Raw genomic sequence first — 27,538 nt, 5'->3', positions numbered from 1 at the left:
GTTCAGAGCTGACTGCCCACAATGTGGCTGCTCTGAGATACAAATGTGTGCCTAAGATTTGGCCTTGAAAATACTGCATTTTAACTTATCCAGCTGTTGGCTTGGGTTCTTTTCATTTATTCTATTTTCTGCCACTTTGTGACGTGGGAAATGATCTGCTGCATAATCTTAAAACCTGCTACTGCATTATGACATGATAAAATCCCAAACCAGTTCATTAAGGGAAAAAGAGTTATTCATCCATTTGAACACCATTTATTGTTCTCTAGACAGAGAGCAAATCAGGGAAATCACATCTTGGGGAAACGTTATGTACCCAAACGTACAGATCAACAGAGGCTGGGCAGAAGCTACAACATACCCTGTTTCGGCCAAAGGTGATTTTTGGATATGGTGTTAGTTCTCAGTCCAGACTCCCCACAAAGCGAACTACATTTCCACTTCTGCACAGTGCTGCACAATTTAAATTTAAGTCACTTCAATGTTGTTCTTCCATTTTTTATTAGTACTTTTAACCAAATAAAGCACATTTACAAAGGCAAACAGGCATATACCTCCTCTTCTAGATCTGCACTAGCACCACAGGCTCCTGTCTCTGTATAGCAGCTATTCAGTATCTCATTCCATACAAGCTAATGCACTCTGCTCTTTTATGATGCATTTGGTGCTGGAAAGCCAAGACAATCAGCTTACCTTGCATGCTATTAGCAAAACTACAGAAGAAACATAAGCGCACAGCAGCTCTGGTTACAGTTTAGCATCAGCATGAATTGCAATGAATGAGTCCTCATCCTTGTTACTGATCAGAAAGCTGGCCATTCCATCAGCAGCAACGTGGACTTCAGCTGCTGTACAGGAGCCATCTTCCTTTTGCCCAGAAATGACATCGCAGTAAGTGCCAGCAGGCAGACCAGTCTGCAGAGTTACATTCAAAGACCTTTGGAAAATAGTGAAAGGCAGTAAGGATTATTTGGACTCTCAATTCATTCTAACAATTCATGCTAGAGACTTTCTCAGATGTTAAGTGATTCTGGAGTTGTCACTGTGCAGCACTTCTCTGGACACTCCAGAATCCATTCACCTACTAAACAACGATACTGTAGGACTCCTGAGTGAATAGCTAAGGAAAACAGCAAAGGTGCCTGAGCACAGCACGAACCATAAGGCTGCTTCCAGACACACTAGTTAAAATTATTTTTCACGTGACCTTATTTACATTATGAGCATTTAAAGGAATTTGTTTCTGTTTCACACAGAATTACACTCCTTTACAAAAAGGAAAAGTAATTGCATACCTAAATTAACTAATATAGAAATATTTAAGTATTTAGCAGCAATGACAAGAAGCCTGAGTGTTCTCAGTCTTCAGGAACTTTAGGACTTGGAACACAAGAACTTCAAATTGCACTCTAGTGCAATTTGCATTTTTCCCTATCAAACCCCTGTTAACTTTTTTGGATCATCTTGGAAATGCCTCATATAATGCCCTTTATGTAGATTCAAAATACTTGAGAAATGTCAGATTCCTTACAGATACTGTACTCCTGACACCACAGTAGCCTAAAAGAACATATCAAAATAGCCTAAAAAGATGTTAGCCCTCACAGAACTCAAGTCTTTGCAGGATGTCCAAAAGGAACTGTTGTGATGGCCTGCCCAGGAGGCTGGAAGACACAGTTTACCAACTCAACCACTCCATCCTCCAAATGGCTCATCACCCTAACCCATTTCTAATGATTACTGACCTAATAGATTCCCATTCTTTTAAATCATCTCAGTCTTGCAGAAAAGATTACAACACTTTTTGAAACTGTCTCTTTCAGACCATATCTCTGAGACAAGTTACCTCATTTCTACAAGTTCAGAAGGCCAGCACCGGGAACTGGGAAGTACTAAAAGCACAGTAAAAGGCCTAGCTCAGACCAGAAAGTGTGTTCCTGGTAGGGTGGAGAATGCCAAGTTTAAACTGCCAACAACTGAGACAGACTAAGCAACTGTTTGGAGCTCACAACACTTTAAAACCTTTCTAGGCTACCTAGAAGAACTGTAATTTATTCCTCACTTACCAGTCATCATTATTAAAAACAATGAAGCCTTTGTTCCCACGGCCAAAAGCCACTTGATTGCTGCCATTGTCCCACCAGTTCGAGAAAGGTTCACCATCCACCACATTACGGAAGATAACCATGTTCCTGAAAACGCAAACAGCTGTCACCAGGCCTGAAAGAGCCAGAAAGCTACAAGGAACAGCAAGCAAAAGCAACTGCTTTGACTTAGCTTTGCTCCAGGGTCCTACCTGATTTGTCGCCAGCGATGTTCGCACACCCAGTCATTGCCACAGGTAGTGTCTGCATTGATTGTAACAGGCTTGATGGAGCCATCCGCATTGCTTGGGGGCCCAACCCAGTCATTGATATCCTACAATGGAAAAACAAGTTTAAAATGTCTCACTAAAAATGCAGAGAGCCTCTCTGTGTTGCAAAGAGATGCAACATGGGACTGAGAGAACTCCAAACAAATTTAAATGCACTGGACTGCTTGCTTTGGCCTCTGCAGAGCCTCATTCACCATGAACATCCCTTCAGCACTCCCAGCTTACCCGGCCGTCTACGAAATATCTGGGCCAGCGGAAGCTTGACATCACACGTGTGACCCCGTAAGGGTGGGCAAGCATGAAACCAACTGCCATCTTGTAAAGCCTGTGCCACAGACAGAAGCAGCAATGAGGCAGGGAAAGGAAAACTCTGTCAGAAAACAGAGAAACGAGCAAAAGGAAGAGGCATCACCCAAACAGAAGCAATCCCTTACCTGGAATCCCAGAAGGTTAAAATGGAAGCTCCACCAGCCCCATGCCCTCGCTGGTTGTCGTGGTTATCCACAAAGACCAGGGCTCTGTCAGAAGGTACGAAGCCCCAGCCTTCTCCCCAGTTCCTAGTCAAAAACACAAAGACTTGAGGCTACCCTGTCAACCCCTGGGCCCAGCCTGTCCCGGCTGGCTCCCCACATCTCCACCCTTACTTTAAGTAGGCCATCTTCTCTCCGTTCCACTTGCGGATCACCGTCCCCAGCTTTGCACCGTATTTGAATTCCGTCACCCGACCGTTCCCAAAGTAGTCACTGCCTTTGATGGGCTCTCCACCCAAGTCAATCACCTGGGACACAAAGCAGAAACTGTGTATTTTTTCTCCTCTCTCAGAGACAAAAAAATGCAGCATACAGGCAACACAGAGCAATTTTTCTACTTAAAACAGGTATTGTCTAAGACACTGTTTTAAGGAAGTGTCACTAAGTATACTTTTTGGCTTACAACATTTGATTTAAAGTAATTTTCCTCATATTCTCTCAGTGTATCTAAGAACTTGTCTTCTGTCTCCTTTCTCAATCTCCTTATACCTCCTTATATCTAATGTCCAAAACAACTCTTGTATTTTGCATGTCAATTAACATTTATGGGCAAATGAGATACTTGTAAATTACAGTTATTAAATCATGATGATTTCTACAGATCTTGGGCATGAAAGCTGCTTGGGCATTGCTTCCAATATGCAACTGAGTGTATTGTGTGCCAGCAAGAAACAGGTTTTTTAAGTACAATTGAAAAAGATCACCTCCTGGTAAATGAAAGGTTTCGTTCCTTCAGGAAACCATTTAGTGTTTAGCTCTTTCAGTTTGTCTAATGTCGCCCTCAGATCCCCAGGCCACATGTGTTTGGCAGCATCAATCCGGAAGCCTGCTACGCCAATATCAATGAGGTGGTTCATGTACTCAGCGACCTTGGAGCGCACATAGTCCTTCTCCAGGGCCAGGTCCAGCAGGCTAACCAAGCGGCAGTTCCGCACCTAGATAAACATTCTGCAATGAAACATTTTTCATCTAATAAGGTAAATGTGGTATTCCACATACATTCTGAATGTTGCTACATGCATTACAATACCAAACAAAACCTTTGCCAGCCATTTTTCACCATGCCTGTCTTTGCATCGGACAGTGGCCTTGGACAGTCATACACACAGAAAGAACATGAAGCAGCCTGCATTCACCCAGCTTACACAGATCTGGATACTTAAAAGATTGCAACAGACAGTCAAACCATTAACCTATAAACACCTTTTTAATACAAGTATAGGGGAAATATGTGAGCAAATATTTTTACTCCAGTATATAAAGGAACAGGTCCATTACTATCGCAAGTGCACTCATTTCTTCTCTGCTACAGGGAAGATTACTAGAAAATGTATTTCTAAATCTTATAAAATTCTTGAGTTGTTATGGCCATATAAAACACCAAGCTCTTGCTTTCTGATGTCCCCTTTTTGCCTGTTTCCTGTAAATACAAAACTATAGGCATTGATTTTTATCAAAAGAATCCTTTAAGCACAGACTATATACTGAAATGCTTTTTTTAATTACTCTGATGATGGGTTTCCATGGCTATGCACATCTGCCTGGGGAGATCAAGGTACATCACCCTATGTTGCAAACTGTGCTAAAGAATTTGCTATAAAAATGCTCCTTTAGAACTGCTCAAAAATTCAAGGACTTTCAAAGTCTCCTCCTCTTCTGCTAGTTCCCTGCAACCCTTCTCCCCTGAGCTTAGATTCAAGAAAGATCAAATGCAGTTGAAAGGCATAAGGCATTCTTCAAAAAAGATAGGTATTTATCTTTATAAAATAGTTTTTCATTCTGTAGTACTTTTGAAGTCCTGACCTCATAATCTGATCCAGAGGAATAGATAAAGACACCTCAGAAATCTCTAAATGGAAGGTTGACTTCCAAGATATTAGCATTACTCTATTTCTTTCAGAAATCCTCATCTCTCTTCTGAAACTGAGACAACACTCCAATTAACAATAAAAGGCAAATAATAACTCTTACTTCTCAAAAAAAAACAACCAAACAAAACCCCACAAACACAAGAAACCCTCACAAGATGATCCTTAAATAGATTTTATGAGCTTTAAAGATGCTTTTATAAAGCACACTTTTCTAAATCTGAAATGGAATCACTGGCTCAAGTTGAGCGATCCCTTTAAGAAGTGGTATTTGTGATAGCAACACTAACCTCTGTTACCAACTGGGATGGTTTTTCATGAGGATTTTTGTTTTATTCTTTACTGTATCACACCAAATCATAGAATTATTGAGGCTGGAATAGACCTCTGAGATCATCAAGGCCAGCCTATGACCTAACACCACCCCATCGACTAGACCACGTCACTGAATGCCACATCCAATCTTTCCTTAAACACCTCCAGGGATAGTGACTCCACCACCTCCCTGGGCAGTCCACTCCAGTGTCTAATTACCCTTTCCATGAGGAAGTGCTTCCTGACATCCAACCTAAACCTCCCCAGGCACAGCTTCAGGCCATGCCCTCTCCACCTTGTCACACGTTGCAACAAAACAATGTCTGACAGCAAAGGGGAACAAATAAACCACAGTCAAGGAACTGAACAGTCATGATCTATGTAAAAAACATCTTTGTTTTACCAGGTTTACCTGAGATACATCATGATAATTCTCAATGTCTCCACTTCTAGATTTACATTTACCATCATTAAAGTCCCAGCCAGAATAGGGCACAGCTGGAAAGTCTTCAGCCTTTGCATTGAAATAGCTTCCACAAGTAGCATGGTCACCAGCACCAGCATTAGCTCCACACATATGGTTGATTACCGCATCCACATAAATATGTACCTAGAGCACAGGATCCATATTTTAGTCTGAGAAAGCCATTTCCCACAGCACCACTAATTAATATTATTTCTCTCTTACCTCCTGCCCTATCCCCCTATTTTCTCTTGCTTGCTTCTCCCAACATTTTATTAAAACCATTTCTCTGTTATTACCGTACAGCAACAGTGACCCAACCTGCATCCCAGCAGATAGGCAGGCAACATTACACTCATTTATAAGTAGGGTAGAAAGGAGGACCCTGGGAACTACTGACTTGTCCACATCACTTCTGGGTCTGGGAAGGTCATGGAACAGATCTACTTTCAAGCTATGCTAAAGCACATGGAAGACAGAGTGGTGATTCCAGACAGTCAGCACACCTTCATCTAGAGGTCTCCTTTGATGGAGCAAACAAGGGAAGAACTACCTAAGAACTACTAACTGGACTTCTGGAAGGCCTTTGATACCTTCTCCCACAACGTTCTTCTCTCTATACTGGAGAGAGAGAGAGATATTTTATGGGTGGATTGTTCAGCTGATAAAGAATTGGTTGGATGGTCACATTCAGAGGGCAGCGGTCAATGGCTCAACGTCCAGGTGGAGATTGTGACAAGCAGTGTCCCTCAGGGGGTCTGTACTGTTCCAGTACAGTACTGTACCAGTATTGTTCAGTGTGCTTGTTAATGACATAGTGCAATTGAGTGTGCTCTCAGCACCTCTGCTGACCACACTAACTTGTGTGGTGCAGCTAGCAAGACTGACTGACAGGACCTGGACAGGTTCAAGAAGTGGGATCCCTTGAACCTTAAGAAGTTCAATAAGGCCAAATGCAAGATCCTGCACAGGGATCAGGGCAACTCCTGATATCAATACGGGCTGAGAGATGAAGGCACGGAAAGCAGCCCTGCAAAGAAGGACTTGAGGGTGAAAAGCTGGACCCAAGGAAACAACGTGCACTCATAGACCAGTAGGCCAACTATATCCTGGGATGCATCAAAAGAAGCATGGCTAGCAGGTCAAGGGAGGCGATTCTGGCACTCCACTCTTGTGAGACCTCACCTAGAGTACTGTATCCAGTTTTGGCTTGCTCTGCACAAGGACATGAACCTGTTGGGAACAAGTCCAGGGGAGGGCCACCAAAAAAGTCAGAAGGCTGGAAGGCCTCTCCTATGAGGAAGGGCTGAGAGTGTTTGGTTTGTTTAGCTCCAAGGAGAACTTATGGCTGCCTTTCAGTATTTAAAGGAGACCTATAAGAAAGACTGAGACAATCTTTTTAGCAAGGCCTGCTGTGACAAGACAAGGGGTAATGGTTTTACACAGAGAGATTTAGATTAGATGAGGAAGAATTTTTTTCCACTTAGGGTGGTAAAATACTGGCACAGGTTGCCCAGAGAGGTGGTAGAAGCCTCATCTCCGACAACATTCCAGGCTGGGCAGGGCTCTGAGCAATGGGACTGAGTTAAACACGTCCCTACTCATTGCAGGGTGATCTTTAAAGGTCCATTCCAACCTTAACTATTCTATCAATCTATTCAAAAGAAATTCCATCTTCAGCCCAGGGTTACCATGTTTTCCCTTATAAATTACTGGTTGTCTGTATCCTTTGTTAACACCAGAACATTTTCAAAGCACTTACTCCAACATTGTTGCACCTGGTCACCGTATCTCTAAATTCAGTTTCATTTCCAGATCGAGTGCACAGCTTGTAGCTGACAGGCTGGTATCTTTCCCACCATGGCTGCCAAGGGTCAGTAATGATAACATTTTCATTTGGAGGTGAAATCTGCAAATAAGAAGGTGACTCTTAGTAACAGGACATTGCTAACAGTTTCTTTGTTTGCACAGTATTGTTAGAGGGAAAAAAAACCAAACAACATAAAAATAGAAAATCAGGTGGCTTTAATGAAAGATTCCTACAATACCAAACTCTTGAAGATCCTCAGTGTCCTCTGCTTATGCTGGAGTGGGCTGGAAATAAAAGACTTAGTCCTGGACCTTCAGCAGGTTTAAACAAATTATAAAAATGAAGTGTATGGACATAGTGTCCTAATTATCTCTGTGAATGCAAGCCTCAAAAGATCAAAGGAAGAGTCTGAAATCTGAAGGATTAGGTCAGCAGAGATAGCCCTGAATCAGGAAAGAACTGACTGAAGAACAACTACCTGCCCTTGAAATTGATCTGACTTCCCATTTTTGTAATGTTTTGGATAAAAGCATTCTTGACACAAGACTTGTCACAGTTTTGAGATAGCTATACCTCTTCCCTTTCTAAGATACTTTTCAGGCAACAAGCTTTTCCTGCTACTTCAAGTCTGGGAATAACCACCTGATCCCACCATTTCTTACAAAGACCCTTAGGCTGCAGCCTATTTTGCTGCCACACTTTTGTGACCCGCTCAGCAAGTCTGCATTTGAAAAAAACTGAGTCTCTGACAGCATGGATTAAAAAGATATCCAAGCATATACCATATTCTGATCAGTTTAGGATCAATCAGGCCTGTATGAATGTAAAGAAGGTTGCAGAGAAAAGATACTGTTACTTAAAAATTATGGAGAAGGTCTCATGTAGGCCAACTTGCCAGCTCCTGGGCTACAAAGAGACAGGCAGTCATTTCTCACTGATTTTTCCTGAGCACCCTGACAAACTGAAATAGTTTAATAGGTGACTGCTCTCCAGTCATACTACCCCACCCATCTGACACTACTGGTTCCACCGGAATATGTATCTCTTGTTCAGGCAGAACAGATTCATATTGATACATCTCCATCAGAACCTCTGTCCAGTTCATTTCTGCCTGCTCACACCAGGTTTCCACAAAGAAGGGTCTCTGAATGGCTCACTCTGACACTAGAATTTTACAGAGAGCAACTTGCCAGTTTGGGTGAATAGTAAGCAGCCTTTTCCATTTACTTATTCAAAGTCTTCAGCACTCTGGTATTCTCTTTAGGAGTCATTTTCTTCAGTCATCGTTTCATTTCATGTTTACTTACTTAAATAATATCAAGCAGATAAATGTAGGCTGCTCTTCACAGCAGAAAAAAAAAAATACTTAGTCAGTGATACGCAATTCTAATTCATCTAAATGAAACAGCAGAGTGCAAAACATGCACTTTGGAGCAACGAAATAAATTTATGGTTACATGATGTTGGCTGAAGAATACATTTGTCAGCATTTACTACTTCCATTACCAATTTCTATTTTTCTTTCTCAGTACCTGTCCTTCACTGAAGGTTTTCTCTGAAAAATAAATCATCGTCTAGGCAGCAATTTTACTACCTACTGATAGAAACAGACATACCTGAACTCCTCCAAATCCATTAGGAGCTAAATAGCGCTCACACTCCAGAGCGACATCTGCCCAGCGCCATTCAAAGAGATGTACAATAGAAGTCCTCCCAGGGAGAGTATTGGGGGTGTATTGCCCCCAGCAAAGCCCTGCAATTAGCAGAAGAAAATAGATACCCATTCTGTGCTCTGGGATCGGCTGTGCTCCTCTTACTGCCTATTTACATCCCTGCAAGAGGGTAAAGTACATGTTACAAAATACATATTTAAAGTAAATCCCCATTTCTGGCATCACACTTATTTAACTTTAGTTGACTGTCATTTTCAGAACTGGATTCTTTCTGAACTATATACCAACCTCACATATTAGTATTAACTTTTTTTTTAAGAATCAAATGTTGTCTACTACAAGCTGTCTCTAGTGTGCAAAAGTTGTTGTTTTATTTGTATAAATACAAAAACAACCACAAAAGGCAAAGCAGTACATATATGGACTGAAATAAGCATTTAATTTCTCATTTTCATGTATACTATTTCCCCTTTCTTAGGTGCTGTCATAACGGACACCATACTTCAGTGAAGGTTTTAAACATGAACACAGGGGTCTTCAGGTTTGCTACACCCTGTACCCTTTCCCTATTTAATACATATTGGGGAACGCATTGCTGGAAAAAACCAACCTGAGACGATATCTAAACAGAAGCTTATAAAGAATCTCACACAATTTCTACAAAACCAGCCTGATCTTTATTTCAAGGAAAGGATGGTCCTGCCCAGCTTCCTCAGCACGCATAGGCAATGAACACACCGAACGCACCAAGCACAACTCCGTACGTACGTTCACAGGCTGCCCGACCCCTCTTCTCAGCGGGCACCAGCAGTCATGCCACCACCCGAGCAGCTGGGAAGTCCCGCCCCTTCCGCTGGGGCGGGGCGGGCAGGGAGCGCCGGCCGGCGGCGGACGGGCACGGGTACGGAGCCTGCTAGCCCCGCGCCACCGTTGCAAGCGAGGAATGGATGCGGGCCAAAAAACCCAGGCTCTCCAAAAGCTTTCTATTACACGCGATTATGTGGAGTCACGATAAACTTATATTCTGAAAGTGTATTTGCTCTCGAGATTTCAGAAAGGCAACCGCTCTGCGTATACCTTGATCTCATTTTGGGGAGGGGTTTAAAGCGCTTTTGTCTTTCAGTATAGCACCACCTTGCCGTTTCCCTTCCTCACTGTTTTGAACATTTACTTTAAGCTAGCCTTTCATGCAGTGCTGTAAAGCCTTGGTTCTGTACTTGTAACTCAGCCCAGCCGTTAGAATGTATCGCCTGTCCCTTCTATTACATCATTAAAATTTCTCATGAGGCGTGCAATTCACTTATATATAGAAAATAAATCTGGCTTAGCTTCTGCAATCAGAAGATTTTGATTTTTTGCTACATAAGGAGACAATTTATACAGGTGCACTATAGGAAAATTCATTATTGTTAGATTGAGAGAGTCAGTCTCTCCTTGGAAATCACAGTGAAGAGTCTCACTGTATTTGAAAGTTTAATAAAATGCTGGTGTGTGTCTAGGTCATTAGCTAATTAAGGGTGTGAAATGAGCCTGCATTCACTGCTTCTGTACTATCTCAGAAGCCAGCTCGTTAACAACAACAAAAAAAAAGGGGTCATTTGACTTGAAATATCAAAGAGAATAAAGTTCTGAGGGAAAGAAAAGACACAGCAAGACCCAACCAGCAGCAACTGGTATCGAAAAACCCAGTTGATTCAAGGGAAAGAAATAAGAAATCTGCCTTCTGACTTAAAAGTTCTCTCAATTGGACTGAAAAATTGATAGATTATCAGTATAGTAGGGAGTTATATTTGTTCTCTAATAATATAAACCCACAAAGTACACAGCTTAGCACAGAGCATTCAAAATCTTTTAAACCACTTTTTTCTTTTCTAGGCATATAAACCCTTCAGAAGTTCTCATAAAACTTCCCCTCTCAGTGCAGTTTTCCTGGAATACTACTCAAAATACAGGCAAGATACACCAGTGAACCAGACAGCCAATAGGCTACAAAGAATTCCAGTAAAAGCATTTTAAAGTAATCTGCTAAGTCAGCTCATATAGAAAAAACAGCAAAGATACATTTAGTTTAGTCCAGCATTCAATAGCAGTGATTTAGGCTGTTTGCAGCTGGAATGAGTAAGCCAAAGTCTGTATGCCAGCCTGTTACCACACCATCAACTATTAATTTATATTGTATGGAGGATATTTTTCCTTAAATCCACTGGATTCTCACCACATAAACATTATTGCAATGTTTCCCATGTGGTTTTTGAACTCAACATGAACCTTCCTAGCATGTAACAAATCTTGTTACGTGACCTCTGCAGTTATCAAATGGGGTTCAACATGGCAAGGACCACACCTTCCCTGGTCTAACACTGTTTTAACTGATACTTGTTTCAATGACTTCAGCCTCCCTGATGATATCCTTCCAAGATGTGGATGAACAAGGAAAGCTAATTACTGAGGAAAAAACCAATGCCTAACTTCACAGTACAGATTTATGCCAGTGTACAGTCCTCCTGATTAGTCTCCAAGATAAGAAAAGGATTTACACCAAAATGATGCTGGTTTTAGATTTTCTTATCTTTTTACTCTGAACCATTGACAGCTAAACATCATCAGGAGGTGCATATGAATACATACTCTTGAATCATATAGAACATGCTGCAGTTGCCACCACATTGTTCAGCTTTTAAAAAAAAGATCTTCCCCCTCATGATCACTCCCAAACCTCAAAATGAAAATCAAAAATGAAGAGAAAAAGGCAAAATGCAGAGATGGGAAATAATTTATTAGAGATTTCACAAGCAAACTAACATACATTTAAGTTTTGTGACAGTTTAAAGGTAACTGAAATCTTTAGGATGAGAAAATTTATACTCTGCCTTAAATACTTTAGAAATGCTACTACGCACAGTTCAAGAGTCCCGATGATTACACTGCTTCTCCCCTCAGGCTGATAATACTTGAAAGAGATGGAACACAAAAGGGACCTGGAACATCACAAAGGCATGTTAAAAGTAAGAACAACCAAGAAACAGTAGCGTTATGCTTTCTTTTGACAACTAAATTCAAAGAAGCTTAATATTTAGAAAAGTGATGAATATCTTAAAAAAACCAAACTACTTAAATATAGACTACATCACTTACTGCAAGTGAAACAACAATGTAACATGAAACCCATAAGAGAAAGGTAAGTCACTGGGAGTAATACTACCTCAGTGCAGAAAGCAATCCAAAACAAAATAAACCAACAAAGATTAACAGTGATTAACAGGTGCTTAATATGTCATAATGAAGTATTAGGAATTGAACTATGGGTTTTCTATTTCTTCCACTCAAAAAAAGAAAATGTAAGGAATGTACAAGCAAAGTCAGCTAGAGATTGTTTCCCATATATCAGGACAACAGTAATCATCAAGTAATCTAAAATAATGGTCAACTTATAATACTATAAAGAAATGTTCCACAACATATTTTAACCAATAAATAATTAACAAGACGACATCCTCAATGTGAGCTCAACACAGCTCCCACACATCAGTGAAACACTTCTCACTCATACAAGCTAAGGAAGAAGCCAGAGGAAGAGGTCTATCTCTGAAGACTAGCAACCTTTGTTATGTCTATTCACACAACACAGAAAACTCATTGATTTATTTCCTTTTCCCCCTGAAAAAGTGCCCTTCGTTTTTAAAATTACCAGGTTAGTTCAAGCTCTAAACCACCAACTCCTCCCCATATCTACTCTATATGAAAACTTAGATGTAGTCAAGTGCTGCAGGAAACATTGCACAACAAAAGGATACAACAAGAAAGGATACACTCTGCATGACAGTATTACTGCAGTATTTACGCAGGAATGTTTCTAAAGAAGAACAGCAGAATGTGTTTTAATTTTATTTGATTTCAGTATTGCATACACATAACTTTAAACTACCTATCAAAAGCAAATGTGCCTCTGATAAAACACAGTTTTGACCCTTTACGAGATTTAATGAGGGCTGATGGGTACACCAACAGTAAACTGCATAATCAAAAGTAAATAGATGTTTTGGTTACTTAAACTACTAGGACAACACCAAATTCTTCTGTCTCATTAATTCTCCTTCAGGTCGTTGCCATTTTACAGACTCACTTTTTCCAACAGGTCCAAAACCCAACCATGTTTCAATTCAATGCAGGCATTCAAGTCCCTTCTTCCTTATGAAGAACCTGAGGACCTCTCAGTATCAGTTTCTTCTACATAACCTTTCTCCCAAAAAAATGTATTTCAGCTACAGAAAAAATAGTCACCCCACATACTAACTGAAATCAGCTTCCTTCTGTTTCAAAATAATCACAAGTTTAACTTACATCAATGTAGTCATTAGAGAAAAAAAGAACAATACTGAGACACAAGATACAGATCAAATTTGAAGTCCCTCAAATGTTTGCATAAACTTGGTTGTATGCATAGTTATCCCTCAAATGAGATTCTGACACTGTTCTTCCTTACAGACTCAGATTTCTACCATGGAATTTCGCATCATAAATCAACATCAGACTATTTCAGCAGGAACAGGAAAACATAGTAATGGGTTCAGTTTCATCATGAGTTGGGAAAAGAAGTATTTTTAGTTAAACCTGACGGAACCTTAGAAATCTAGCTGTGGCACATTCTGTGATCTTTACATACCAAAGGTCAAGGTAAGGCAGAAGTTCTGCCCATGATAAACCAATGACACCAAGGCAACACCATGTGAGACTTTCCAGTGCACAAATAACTCTTGCATAAGTACATGTTTGCTTACTCTTAAGAAAAGCTTCCAAGCTGACCATCAAGCTGATTAATAACCAAGTAAGCATCTTGTTATTTTCTTTATGTAATTCAAGTATTATTTAGTATGTTTAGTGAAGTGAGAATTAGATTTCATGTACAAAATTAAATGAAAAGATATGGAATTCCTAAAACAGTAAGTGTTCAGATTTCATTTATAATGTTTTCCACTAGCTAGAATGCTTTAAGTTTCTTCATGGCATTTAAAGGAATCTTAGTAGTTTTCTTCTTGTTAGACAATGAATAAAATATGATTTTTATTTTCCTATCAAGAGTAAGGAACAAGACTGAAACATTCCCACAAACCCTTATTCCTAAAAGAGTACTTTAGTCAAGGCTCATTTGTCTCTTTTCAATGACCAGTGCAGAAGAATGCCTGTAAAAAAAAATTCTCTTTGACAAAATAAAATTCAAATTTTGCAAATAAAAAAAAAATCAGTAACTCAAAACAGGAACTGGCAAATAGCATCTTCAAAATGAGGAAAACAAGCCTCAATGTAACTTGATGAAAAAAAAAAAAATCCTTAGACAACTGACAGAACTAGAAACCTACCATATTTTAAATAGAAATACAAGCTTCAAAAATAACCATAGTGTGGGGTCTCCAACCAATTTTTACAAGTCAAAACCAGCTGTTCAGGGCTTTTTCCAAAGCAACAATAATAAAATCATCCACATAAAAACAAACAAACAAAAAACCCACCACACTAATAAACAAACACCCCAAGACATCACAAATTAAGTAAAATGTTTCAGAAGCATTCAGCCTAAGATTTTAATTCATTTGGTCTTAGGTGAATGCATAACCAGAGTGATGCTCAACTGTAACCTGCAATTAAGTCAAATGCACTTTAAATTTGTGCCAGCTGATCAGAGGGTACAGACTGCTTCCCATTCCTGCACCAATTACTTCACAAGCTAATTCAAGATTTCACTACTCAAGCATAGATAGTTTCAGGCCATGAAACCCCTCAGAGTTAAATTAGAGCTGATTTTGCTTGAGTTACCCTCACATAAAGCAAATATTTAGAGTAAGAAGTAGTGAAGTAGAGCTACATGGTAGGAAATTAAGTTGAATAGTGATAACTTTGTTAAAAGTTACTTTCCCATCATGTTTTGAGAACAATGCCAAAAACCAGGACCTATGCATTCCACAATAAAGGAAGTCTTGGTCAGTGCAACATTAAGTTATGCTTTTGGACACCATATCCTTTCCTAAATCAAACAAGTAAAAAGGACACTGCAAAAGCACTAAGATTTCATTTTCCGAGCACAAGCCCTACAAGGAGAGGCTGAGGGAGCTGGGATTGTTTAGCCTGGAGAAGAGGCTCAGGGGAGACCTTATTGCTGTCTACAACTACCTGAAGGGTAGTTGTAGCCAGGAGGGGGTTGGTCTCTTCTCCCAGGCAACCAGCACCAGAACATGAGGACACAGTCTCAAGCTGCGCCAGGGGAAGTTTAGGCTCGAGGCGAGGAGAAAGTTCTTCACTGAGAGAGTCATTAGCCATTGGAATGGGCTGCCCAGGGAGGTGGTGGAGTTGCCATCCCTGGAGGTGTTCAAGAGGGGACTGGACGTGGCACTTGGCGCCATGGTTTAGTCATGAGTCTGGGGTGACAGGTTGGACTTTATGATCTTTGAGGTCTCTTCCAACCTTGGTGATTCTGTGATTCCAAAGTTAGCAAAGCCAAAGGTCCTTAACAGAGCTGGAATAAATGAGTTTATTGCTGGAAACAGTTATGAGGACCACTTTACAGGGACAGGGACGGAAGGGAGCGAGCAAAGATGCAAATATTTTTGAAGCCAAAACCCCAGAAAACTGCGAAAATATATGTGGACCAATTCCACAGAATTATTCTCCTTACCTGCCCAGATTAAGGATCAGAGAAACTGTTAACTACTGACAGTCTCCGAGTTTCTAAACTGAGGAAGAAGCAACATTTTGAACTTACAACTGTATACCTTGCATTGTATGGAACATTTTCCCCTCCATCATCACTACTCCTAAAGAAGCCCTTAAAAAGATAGTATAATAAAAGCAAACAAAACCTTCCTGATAATTTTTAAATTTTTATTTCCAGACATAGAATCCATACCTTGTGCAGTGTTCTACTTTTTCCTTTTCCCTTCATTGGCATCCTGCTTTGGTCTAGCTGAACGAGCAAATTGCTGAAATTCTGTTAAGGACTACAAGAGTCAATGATAAAGAGAAGCCAACCAAGAAGCAAGAAAAGTAGTAGTATTATTTCAGCAAAAGATAGTTTAAAAAGTGGCCTTTATCTGTAAACAAATTCTACTATAACATTTAAGTTTTTAATACAGCAGGCAAAGAATAGGACCTCATTGATGCACAGCACACTAAAAAATTAAGAGAGCCTGTTCAAGAGTTCACAATACTAAGCAGAAAAGGATGAGTAGCTGGGAATGGGTTAGGGGCAAACAGCTTAGCTACAACAGGATAGATGTTTGTTATTTTGAATCTTCCATTCTAGCAGGCCAATTTCATAACTTTGGGAGGAAAAAAGCCACAAAGAACAAAGGTTGGGGGTGAACAAGAATACAAAGAAAAGGAAATAAACTATGAAAAATTTAAGTGACAAATAATGAAGGACTTCTAGACAAAAACAAACAAACAAAAAACCCAAACATGCCAACAAACAGGACAATGCAATCAAAAAGGTTAGAAATCCTAACACATTACACAAGCCCAAAAAGTAACTGACAGTTCCAGTTTGAGAAGGAGTCCAAGCAGAGACCACTTAACCCAAACAGGGACATTTTTCTCTGTTTGCAATTTTGTGAACATGATTAACCAAGTCAAAAAGCCTACTAAAGACAATGGTCATACAAGCTATATTATCTTCTGTATTGTGTTTGCAAAATCAAAGAGCTGAGACCAGAAAAGACAATTTTATTGTCTTAAATAAAGCACATTTACTTCGCTATTTCAGAAGGGGTGCCTCTGTATTTTTATCACAAAATTAACAGTCCACTAGGCTATGCTGCCTGGTTTTCTTAATGCATTTCTGCTTTCCATAGATTTCTAATAAGCAGAACACTGTGACAGCAAAAGTGAGGACTGTATACAAATCTAATGTATTAAGGCAAGGAAAAGGATACAACCACCATGGGTTTTTCAAATAAGACATATCCATTTGCTTCTTTTAAAGCTTTAGCAGCTGCTTTTTCATTAGGAAGTCCAATGAAAGCTTGTCCCTTCATACGGCCTTCTTTCATCAAACGTATATCAAACCTAGAGGTGAAATTAAGAATTGGGAGTTACTCATGTTTAACCACACTTTCATATTTACCACTAGAAAAATTATCATGCTTCAAGCTGAAGATACAGCAGAAATGGGAGCAGAGCCTACAAAGACTCGTATCACTGGAGACCATCCTAAGCCTGGGGCAAGCATTTAGCAGAAAGTGACATTAGACTGCAGGACAGCAAACTGGTGTGCAACGGTAGTAAATATGACATATGCCAAAGGATCAGACACACACAATCATCTACACTGTTCGCACTGTGTTGCTCAGCCAATAAACAGCAAATTTGGTAGTCAAAACACAAAAACAAAGTAGCAGGGTCTTCAGACAGTGGTCATATGCAGAAGCATAAAGAAAAATCACAAATGGCTAGCTAGTTTTTAAATCACAATTTTCAATAGTATTGTAGAAGTTAACAGAAGAGAGTCATTTTAATCAGGTACTAAATTAACTTACATGTTTCGTTCCACTTCTGATTGGAAGTCCACATATCTTCCAAAAATGAACTTGAGATCCTGAAATTAAAGGCTCAGCGTAAAATGAAAGTTTATAAAAAGCCCTTTGGTAAATACTTAATTTGTTTACCTACCTTTTCTTGAACTTGTTTAGCTAAATTCTTCACATATATCCTGCAGTTTGGATCACCTGGCTCATAGTTTTTGAAAACAGAGAATTTTTCCATTTCTTGAAGAAGACAGAAAAATGGACATTTTAGCTTATTTCCTTACTTTGTATTTTTTGCTCAGTTTAAAATAACTGAATTTTATATATAATCAATTAATTAAGGAAATTGTTATTTAAACCAATTTATTGCATGGAATCAGAGTCATTAGATATTTTATTCTCACAGTTGTACCTTCTCTAGAAAGCCTGTTTTTTTCTAGATCCCTTCTAGAAATAAATTCTGATGGTATTTCATCCTCCTCCTCTTCAGTTTCCATTTTATCATTTGAGCTAGGAGCTGGGAAAATCCTTCCAAAGCCTGTGTTATTGATTTCCTCTGCAGCTGCATAAAGGTCTGAAATTTCAACACATTATGTAAATGATAAGTGGGTTTTATGTTTATTCACCAAACGATCAACAGCAAGAAAAAAAGGACACTCCTTTCAGTAACATTTTAATGTGGCATGCTTTAATTTGTAAAGCAATTTGAACAAATTCTTAAAAAAATGCATCTTAACCCCGGTTTGACAAAAATGCCTACTCTATATAGGCCTACAAAATTAACTGTACTACAAATAAAAGTCATGGCACATGCCTGTTAAGGTAACCAGCCTTGCTGTTGAAGCCTGTTATCCCTATCTATGGTTTATCTAATTTTCATTCCAAGAACCTGGGTATTACTGTAATGTATTAGAAACACAGATTGATCATAGCCCTGTAAGGAGCCATCATGTCTCACTGCTATTATCACCCAGCATTTTAACAGCTGTGCATCACAGAGGAGCTTGCAATCACTTGAATGCTGCTAAGAGCTGGAAAAGGAAAATCTGAAATTAGTCTGTTCCATTCAATTACACTATGTAGTACCAAGAATGCATTTACATCTTTCCTAGAACACCTTAACATTTACAATAGTGCTATTCACCATAGCCCTAGGAGAGACTTTTCAAACCTCTAAACCCTTTACAGTAGAAAAGCAGAGTTCTGTGATTTAACACGGGGGAAAAAAAACAGCAAATGCAGACAAACTGCTGCAGTATTTATAAAAGCTTCAATACAAAAGAACAAACAAACAAAAAATTCCCTGGCCTAAACTTCAGCAGCTTTCTACACACTGAAACCACAAAAATTTAATATTAAATACATTTGGAGTTTGAACTCTTACCATTTTTTTCCTTTTCAGAGTTGTTCTGAAGAACAGCTGGGATGTCTGTAGTAATATGGAATTCAATTTTCTTATGACCTACATGCTGTGGCTGCTCAAAGACATCTGAAGGTGACAGCGTAGGGTGCAAATTACTGTTTAAAACAACATATTAAAGATTCAGACACTGATAAATGCACAAACATAAGATTTATTCCAGAAAGATTTTATGTTATTGTTCTTAATTTCATAAATGTCACCCAATACAGTTCAAGTTTGTCAAAATACTACAGTACAGTAGGTATGGCTGGCAGCAGGAGTAAAACCAAGAATGACATGCCACATTATTGCCTAGACAGGCACTTCTGGAAAACTTTACCAGCAACTTAAATATGAAAAGTAAGTGGTCTTGATGCAGCTCTCCGTGTATAAAATACACACATTTACAAAAAATACAGCCAACCACTTAGACGGAGGCGGCAGTTATTAATAAAAATGCATCCACAACTGATCAGCACTACATCTAAATACCACACTGGTGTGTACTATGACGTAATACTGCCATTTCCAAATCCAAGCTTGGTTCCTAAACCAAACCAGTCTTTATTCTTCAAGGTTTTTAGGGTTGGTTGGTTGGTTTGGGTTTTTTGGGGTTTTTTGTTTGTTTGTGGTTTTGTTGGTTTGGTTTGTTGTTTTTCAATGTTTATCTTAAAAGTATTCCCAGACTATTTCAGGTTGCTTCTGTTAGAGCTGCGATACAAAATTATCGTTTCTTTTTTATATAACAGGATTTTTACTAGTTTGATAACAAGGCATAACACAGCTTTAACACAGGCTGTTGAGCAGACTTCATATTACATGAAAATCTGGACCTTTAAGAGCAATAAAACTAAAGATGAAGATAAGGAAAGACCAACTCTACTACCAAATTTACATATCAGTGAAGAATGCTTGGTCTGAAACAGCAACACTAAGGCAAACATGATACAGAAAAAAAATGGTAAAAGGAAGAATGTAAAAAATTGCAGAAATCACAAAAATACTACAAACCTGTGGGGAGCACACACGGGAACATTCAGTAAGTCTTTAATTCTTTGCTTTTTTCTAACACCACGCTTCTTCATGTTTATTGGTCTTTTAGGCTGAAGGTTTGCTAATTCCATCAATTTGGTCATTCTATTTTAAACAAAATTTTAAAAAGAATTGATGTGGTTTACAGCTTATTTCAAAACACTCCTTTTGAAACCCCTTCCCCCTTCCTTAAAGCCCTTGAAATACAACTTTTCAGAATATGATTATAAACCTAGCTACCCTGACACCAAAACTGTATTAATAAACTATAGTACACAGCAAATTGATATACAGAGTACTTAAGTCATTGATCTAGAGTAGTGAGTTCAGTATGCCTCTTCCTTCCCTTGCTTACATACTGTGGTGGATTCTGAAGGATACATACACCCTACATACTATAGGATACTGAAGCTGTAGAAATGCCAAGAAGCCCCAAGCAGAACCTTTTCTTTTTTTAATAATACTATTTCCACTCAACAGGAATGCCTTTTTCCAAATATATGTATTTTTCTTCACACAGCATAGGGACTTTCTGATTGACTATTCAGGTTGAATAGCAAATAAAGAAAACTGCTTCTTTACTTATTATTAAAAACATTCAGCTGTGACATAATTCAGTCCCAAAACTGTGAAAGATCTTCAGCACACACAATTTCATACACATTATTATTACTCCTAACAATTCACATTGTACAAAGAATGTTTTGGAAGTCGGAGTGAACATATGATTCAGGTTGTGTCATGTAATCAGTAGTAAAGCTTCCATTTAAAACCAGGTTAAGTGCTTCATGAGGTTACCCAGGGAGGTTGTGGATGCCCCCTCCCTAGAGGTGTTCAAGGCCAGGTTAAATGAAGCCTTGGGCCTTGAAGTGTAGTGGAGGGTGTCCCTGCCCATAGCTGGGAGGTTGGAACTAGATGATCTTTAAGGTCTCTTCCAACCCGAATCATTCCATGAATCTATTAAGAAGATGTAGAACAATGAATAATCCAGAGAACAAATTAATTGTTGCTGCTTTATGTCTGCGCTCTTTTGTGAGGTTTTTCTTTTGTTGGGTTTTTGGTTCTTTCACATGGGACCAAATGATTACTTGCATACCATGTCCTTAAGCATCTGGAAAGATTATCTATATGATGCAAACATTAACAGATTCCACCACTTGCAAAACTATAAAGCAGAAAAGTAAAAAATACTTTAAAAGATCCCAAAAGTTTGCAAATGACTGTAAAATGCATACCTCTCCTTTTCCTCCTCATTATCACTTTCATATTCTGATTCATCTCCACTAGATAGTGGCTCTTCCTCTTCAGGCAAAGGAGGTTCTTCAGGAGGCAAAGGTGGGATTGGGGGAGGTGGCACAGGCACTGGTAAATACTCTTCATACTGATAATGGGAAAAAGTTAAAAACAAAGGAAAATAATCCCTAACTGATAGTCGGTTAAATCACTATCACAGCAACACAGAAGTAAGATAAAGAGCTGGTATTTCTATTCCCCAAGAGTAATTGCTTCCTCTAAGCCTCTGTCAGTTCTCCCCAACCCTGCCTCTTTCAAAAAACATCCTGCAGATAGAGCAAGCTAAATCCAAAATGCTGTATGATGTCATTAGCAACCTGAATCCAGTCAGAACTCCAAAGAAACACAAGGATCAAGGAACTTAACACATCTGTGTAAGCCACTGAGCTAATGATACACTTTCTATTCTGTACCTGTAATATGATGCATAATCTCTTTTTTTATATTCTGTCTGCAATCTTCCATTGCTAGTGTCATGCAAATATGTAACTTCCATCTAAGTATTAACATAAACATCTTACTGCTGCATTTCATTGGGTATTTGCAAACCTATAGAGATTTCTCCAACATTTAGAAGTCTGAACTGAGATTTCTTACCATGTGGCTAACATTTAAAATTTTGAATCAATTTTACAATACTTTAAAAAAATACATTTAAAAAGTTACCATAGGAGGGCGAGCAGTAATTGGTCCAAAAGGTGGAGGAAGATTCATTTTATTCATAAGATGAAGTACCTGATAGGATGCAAGATAAGCAAGTTTTCCTTTAAATAAATTAAAACAGTTTCTTGCTAGCTATCGTAGCCTGGCAGGTGTAAAGCAGCACAGTTTTAATGAAGACACAACTACATTTGTTATTAAAAAAAGCAAAAGCTTGCATCTGAGATCCAACACTAATGGTAACTACAACCAACACCCTAAAAAGACTAATCAGAAAAAGCTAAGCATTGCCTCAGAATTAAATTCCAAGTACTCAAATCACATCTAATCAGAAAAAGCCTACCTACTTAAGACTTCAGTGTCAATGAAGTTAGTTACTTCTGATCAATGAAATCTTATTTTCTCAACATAGTAAGAAATTAACACTGGTTAGCATCTTCGCTAAATTATTCACAGAGATAATTTTTGTCATAGTAAATATTAAGATATTTTAATACTTTCCTTTTTTGCTGTTGTACTTTACTTACCTGGACATAAAATTTGGGCACACTTGCCAAGGCATTTGCTATATTTGCTAGAATTGTACTTGAAGGTGGTGGATACAAATATTTGAGGCAAGAATTGATGGGAAAGGTGAGGCTGAGGAGAAAAAGATTAAAAACCAATCTCAGCACCATTGCCACATAAAGACTGATAATAATTAATGATACTAGAGGTGTAACTATTCATTACATCTGAATTATCACTGAAATATTATTTCCCCTAGAACAGTTTGGGCCACTTACATGTCTTTAATGTGAAGATGCAGTTCCCTAAAGCAAGGCAGATCTACTGAGCTTGAGGACAATGAAAGTACTAATACATGCAGAAAGCCAAAAGCAGATACAGCTAATCAATATGTCCAAACCCAAAAGCACAGCATAGCAAGCTGTACAAATACCTTCACATGCAAATGCTGTGTTTACTAGCCCCAAAAGAAATTTTTCACATACACAAGTCGGGGGGGGGGGAGGGCAACCAAACCCAGAACAAGTAACCTCTGATAAAACTAAAGTCAACAGTACTCTGCTGTTAACACTGGGACAAGCTACCCAGTCCTTAAACTCTTCCTCATAAAACAATACATAAGGCTAGAAGGCTATTAAGCAATCCATAATTTCGTGGCCCAAAGCACCAGTCACTACTCAACTGTGAGGATTCAAAACTTGAATAATTGCCATTTCATCTGTATAACAATTCCAACAGCTATATATGAAGAACAGCAGCTTACTATGAAACAAAACAGCACACTGCATTCTGTCTCCTGCTTAACACTTGTTTCAAAATAAACTTCAACAGGGAGAAACAATTAAGACCAAAAAAAACCACTAACCCATGGTTAGGTGCAATTCCACTTTCTATTTTAACACAGGTTGGTTCTTTCTTCTCTTCTTCTTTTACTGGTTCTTCTGAACTAAAAATTAATTTAGTATTAATTAAAATGGCAAAATTTAAGTGCCTTACATAATATGAGAGATGTTTAACCTAATCTATAAAAAAAAGACAGATTAGTATAGTAGAGGGTAGAATAAGTAACTTCAAATCTCTACAGCTGATGCTAATTAAGCACTATCACATATCTTTTATCAGTACAAAAGTAAACATGGAAGTCTAACTTTGCAACTTACTTCTTCAACCAAGTACTTAGCAGACAATTGAAACCCAAACTATCACAGCTGCTGGTCACACTAGCATTACAATTCATAGACATTTTAAATTGTTTTAAGATATGACTTTAACTACTACAAGAGACAGCTAGGACAGTTTTATGTTTGGTCTCCTCATGCTTCAAGCTCAGATCAGCTTAGAAGCCTGTGGCTGTAATAGCACAGTCTTTAATGCTAGCAGGTGTCAGCTCTGACTCTTGAAGAGAAAGAACATCAGGAAAGTACTGCATGTATTGTGTAACAGCAAAAGAAAATCACAATCCTGACACAAAAGAAGTCTTTTTTAAACACAGGGAACCTGTGCAACACAGAGGTCAGCTTAAGCAGGCTGGAGTTTTGCTCTATAAATGAGAACAGGACCATCTGCTCATTCAAGACAGTAATAACTACAAGATGAGAATTACTTCCTGATTATATTGAATTGAATAATATTAATGGGAGGAATGCAGTAATTTTTTACAGATCTGAACCTGCCTGTTTACACTTCTACATGTTTACAATTTACACTTGGATTTCACAGCACTACATAAATAAAATGAATATGGAATTTCCATTCCTAGACCATAAACATAGAAACTAAATTATTACACACATACCTTTTACATTTCTCTGAGACAGAAGGTTGGCTAAGTACTTGCACACTATCTTGCTCCTTCGCAAATTCAACCACTAAGGTGTGACCCAAAAGTTTCAGCTGATGTAGTCTTGACAAAGCCTTCAAAGAATTATAATGAAAAGAAAGAAAGAACAGGAAACATAAGAATCATTTCAAAGCATAACAGTTTTTTATTTGGTTGGTAAACTAGCCATAGGATGCAGTTCCAACTGCTTTTACCTATGTCTGTGCCATTTCAGGCACAGGTATCTCTGTACCATTCCTGCCTTCATAGGCCTGCCTTAGCAGCCACTATCCTGCTAGCAGGAAGGAAAACAACAAGATTATGAGACAATGACACTTATTACACAGCCTAGTAAGTCTCTGTGATTTCAAGTAACCAACCAATACAAGCATGCTTAAGTCCACTAGTAACAGCTGGGATCTTCTTTAAAAAGAAGATCCAGCATTCTACAAATACAGGTTCTGACAAAACATCAACAACTGACACAAAGCAATCTAGATTGACAACTGTTCACCTCACATAGTCTTCCTAACATTTTTGAGCAGTACTTTACAGCATGGCCTAAAAAAATTAAAAGGCAGCATAAAAAAAAAAAACAAACCACACCAAAAAAACCAGGCCTGAGGGAAACTCCTGGCACTTTTTTTTTTAACTAGATTCACATTTAAAAGTCATTATTAGTATTACCTTTTTGGCATTACTATTAAATTTTTTTAACATGGTAGTTTTCTTTTTCTTATCAAAGTTGGGCATTCATGCAAGTCTTGAATTTTGTACATCATTACTTCTAAGTTTTATGGCAACTACACAATTATGCAGGAGGTAAGCAAAAGATATTTGGTTATAGTTTATATATAAATGGACTCCTAGAGCATGCTCTAAGTGACAGGCTGGACTAGAGGCAAGCCCCTTCCAATCCTTTCTTATGATTACAGAAGTGTTCTTTTTATCAAATCCTCCAACCACCTCCTGAAACAGAACTCTAACATTACATTGGTCTGCATTTTTTTTACCCATTTTAGAGCACAACTGCCAACTCATTGAAGTGCTTTGCTAAAACACCCAGTAACAAACACAATACAAACCTTCACAGCTGCATTTTCACTGGGAAAGGTAGCAAAAGCAGTATGTTTCTAGAAAGCAAACAAGACAAATTGTCATGCTGAATGCAAAGTCAAGAAATTACATGTAAAATATATAGCTGCAAGTTCAATTCATCAGTTCAAGCTTACATGTTTGAAAGCTTCCTGGTAGTAGTCATCTAATTCCCACATGAGGCAAAGGTGAAGGACTAGAGAACATTTACTCAGTAAGAATTTAGGACAAGCAGCTCAGGCAGTGAAAAATTAAGATAGGAATACAGGAACACTGTATGTTTCTTTCCTCCCCTAGTGAACAAAAGCCATCCTAAGTTAAGTCTTCTCAAAATAGAGAAACTATTTCAGCAGAACATTTTCATCAAAACACCTCCTAAAATTAGTATTTCTCATGCTACAAAAGTCATAACTATTGTGTGAAAGTTTAAATGGTTTCCAACTAACATTTTGCCTTTTTCTTTTAAAAAGAGTTAAGATTTACAAATCCTCACAGAATACACAGTTCATGTTTAATTTAACTGACTTCATTATTAACCTTGCCACTACACAGTGTTAAAACTTTAATATTTTAATCCTGTTATAATGGCAGTTATCAGTAAATTAATTGTAACCAAGGCAGCATTTTTGATACCATATAGGAAAAAGCCTAACTCTGACACCAGACATGGCATTAATAATCTGCAGTTCTCTAGAACACAAAGCTTTTTCCAAACAGCATTCATGAGTAAACTGGTTTTGTATTTTGTAGGAAGAATAAAGACTACAAGAGGCATCCCTACATCTAGCAACATGCTCTTCTGCCCCGCTTTTCCACAGCCTAAATTTCAAACAACAAACGAGGCCGAGGACACGGGACTTGCAGCAGGCGGGGAGATCAGACCCGTCAGGCGCCCTCTCAACCGCCCCGCCTCGGCCCAGCGGCGCACTCCTGGCGCTCAGAACCTCCGTGCTGCTTCCTATCGAGCGGGAAGAGCCCTGACCCGCACACCACGCTCCTTCCTCTCCCTGCGGCCCCCGCTGCAGCCCTGAGGCGTAGAAGGCCCAAGGCGGCAACAGGTCTCTCCCCGTACCCCCGGCCCTCACCAGACGCCCGTGGTCCGACAGGACGCGCACAGCCACCGCCCCGAAGTGCTTCAGCAGATCTTCCTTCTCCATCGCCGTCAGCTCGGCGGGCAGGTGCCGCACCAGCAGCGTCCGACCTCGCCGCCGTGCCACGCCGGGGTGAGGCGGAACGCCGGGGTGAGGCGGGCCGGCACCTAGCCCCACGCCAGCCGCCCGCGCCTCCTCACAGCCCGGCGCCGCCATAGCAGGGCTCCCGGCGGCAGCGACACCCGCGCGCACCGGGAAGCTCTGGGACAAATCGCGCGAGAGCAGGGGCGGGGAGATGAGCCCTGAGTCTCGCGAGTCCGGCGGCACAGTGAGGTGGGCCAGAGGGAATCCGGCTGTGAGGCGGGCGTTGGGTCGCGGCAGGGCGTGCGGAAGCTCCGCCCTGGGTTGGCTCCTGCACTGATGAGCAGCCGGAGCAGCCGCTGCTGCCCTTCCACCTCGGTCTCGCTGTCACAGCAGATTTTTTTTATGTAGCGGGTCTGCAAAACTTGTAGGCAAACGAAACTTGTTTCCCTTGCAGCTCTCCAGCGCATTTCAGTTTGCATGTCAGTCCCAAGATGCTGAAATAATGGTATCACTTCTCATATGTTTTCCTCGCTGAACTAAGAAGCAGTGTTTTCAGTTCCAGTTAGGGTAGGCTAAGTGAAACAGGTATTTTCTAGTAAACCCTAAAGTGACAAGGTCAGTTTCACTGGAAACAGTATCTCATGGATGCTCAGTCCCTCTCGGCTCAAAATCTCCTCTCAAAAGACAGAGGAAAAATGTTTTAAAGTCTTTTTTTCCCTGATGGACCAGGCCACTGAAGCTGAACATGTCTAGGTTTAACAGAGTATCATGTAAGCCAAGGCAATAAAAATGTGCAGGGTTTTGTTGGGGGGTTTTTTGTTTGTTTTAAGATGCAGAAACCAAAATCTTTTTTGCACCTCTCTCTCCTCATCCCCACATTCAAAACAGATCACTAATGTGGGTTGTTTGGGTTTTGTGGGTTGTTTTGTCTTTTTTTTTTTCTCCACTTTCCCAGATGGCAAATTTGTAGATACTTGAACAAAAAAAGCATCATGATTTTGTGTGGACA

General features: G+C 39.4%; 2 protein-coding genes across 2 annotated transcripts; both read right to left on the bottom strand.

Moving 5' to 3' along the window:
- Nucleotides 1-427: 427 nt before the first annotated feature.
- On the bottom strand, nucleotides 428-9,197 carry LOC104309715 (pancreatic alpha-amylase). The gene is made up of 10 exons (XM_009911068.2): nucleotides 8,977-9,197; nucleotides 7,313-7,459; nucleotides 5,500-5,697; nucleotides 3,609-3,839; nucleotides 3,019-3,152; nucleotides 2,809-2,931; nucleotides 2,600-2,699; nucleotides 2,297-2,418; nucleotides 2,067-2,192; nucleotides 428-937 (listed from the first exon to the last, which is right to left on the bottom strand). The coding sequence occupies exons 1-10, from the start codon at nucleotides 9,142-9,144 to the stop codon at nucleotides 748-750; spliced, it is 1,539 nt and encodes a 512-aa protein (XP_009909370.2). The 5' UTR covers nucleotides 9,145-9,197; the 3' UTR covers nucleotides 428-747.
- Nucleotides 9,198-12,145: 2,948 nt separating this feature from the next.
- On the bottom strand, nucleotides 12,146-26,705 carry RNPC3 (RNA binding region (RNP1, RRM) containing 3). Its single transcript, XM_054165368.1, has 15 exons — nucleotides 26,440-26,705; nucleotides 25,345-25,392; nucleotides 24,236-24,354; nucleotides 23,306-23,386; nucleotides 22,461-22,572; nucleotides 21,940-22,008; nucleotides 21,216-21,361; nucleotides 19,960-20,085; nucleotides 18,931-19,064; nucleotides 17,959-18,120; nucleotides 17,692-17,786; nucleotides 17,559-17,617; nucleotides 16,956-17,088; nucleotides 15,932-16,004; nucleotides 12,146-12,886 (listed from the first exon to the last, which is right to left on the bottom strand). The coding sequence occupies exons 1-14, from the start codon at nucleotides 26,659-26,661 to the stop codon at nucleotides 15,945-15,947; spliced, it is 1,566 nt and encodes a 521-aa protein (XP_054021343.1). The 5' UTR covers nucleotides 26,662-26,705; the 3' UTR covers nucleotides 12,146-12,886; nucleotides 15,932-15,944.
- Between the last annotated feature and the right edge of the window lie 833 nt (nucleotides 26,706-27,538).

Source organism: Dryobates pubescens, chromosome 11 (genome assembly GCF_014839835.1).
Source record: "Dryobates pubescens isolate bDryPub1 chromosome 11, bDryPub1.pri, whole genome shotgun sequence".
Taxonomy (NCBI): domain Eukaryota; kingdom Metazoa; phylum Chordata; class Aves; order Piciformes; family Picidae; genus Dryobates; species Dryobates pubescens.
This window is presented reverse-complemented; position numbering and strand designations above follow the sequence as displayed.

Bases quoted from the DNA above. Each gene is read 5' to 3' on its own strand.
- LOC104309715 (XM_009911068.2), bottom strand. From the start codon at position 9,144: ATGGGTATCTATTTTCTTCTGCTAATTGCAGGGCTTTGCTGGGGGCAA. The intron at 5,698-7,312 runs GTAAGTGCTTTG...CCTGTGCTCTAG, and splicing joins CCAGGTGCAACAATGTTGGA to GTACATATTTATGTGGATGC. The intron at 3,840-5,499 runs GTAAACCTGGTA...ATGTTTATCTAG, and splicing joins ATTATCATGATGTATCTCAG to GTGCGGAACTGCCGCTTGGT.
- RNPC3 (XM_054165368.1), bottom strand. From the start codon at position 26,661: ATGGCGGCGCCGGGCTGTGAGGAGGCGCGGGCGGCTGGCGTGGGGCTA. The intron at 20,086-21,215 runs GTATGCATTTTA...TGTTTAAAATAG, and splicing joins AATGAGGAGGAAAAGGAGAG to AATGACCAAATTGATGGAAT. The intron at 17,618-17,691 runs GTAGGTAAACAA...CTTTAATTTCAG, and splicing joins CTAAACAAGTTCAAGAAAAG to GATCTCAAGTTCATTTTTGG.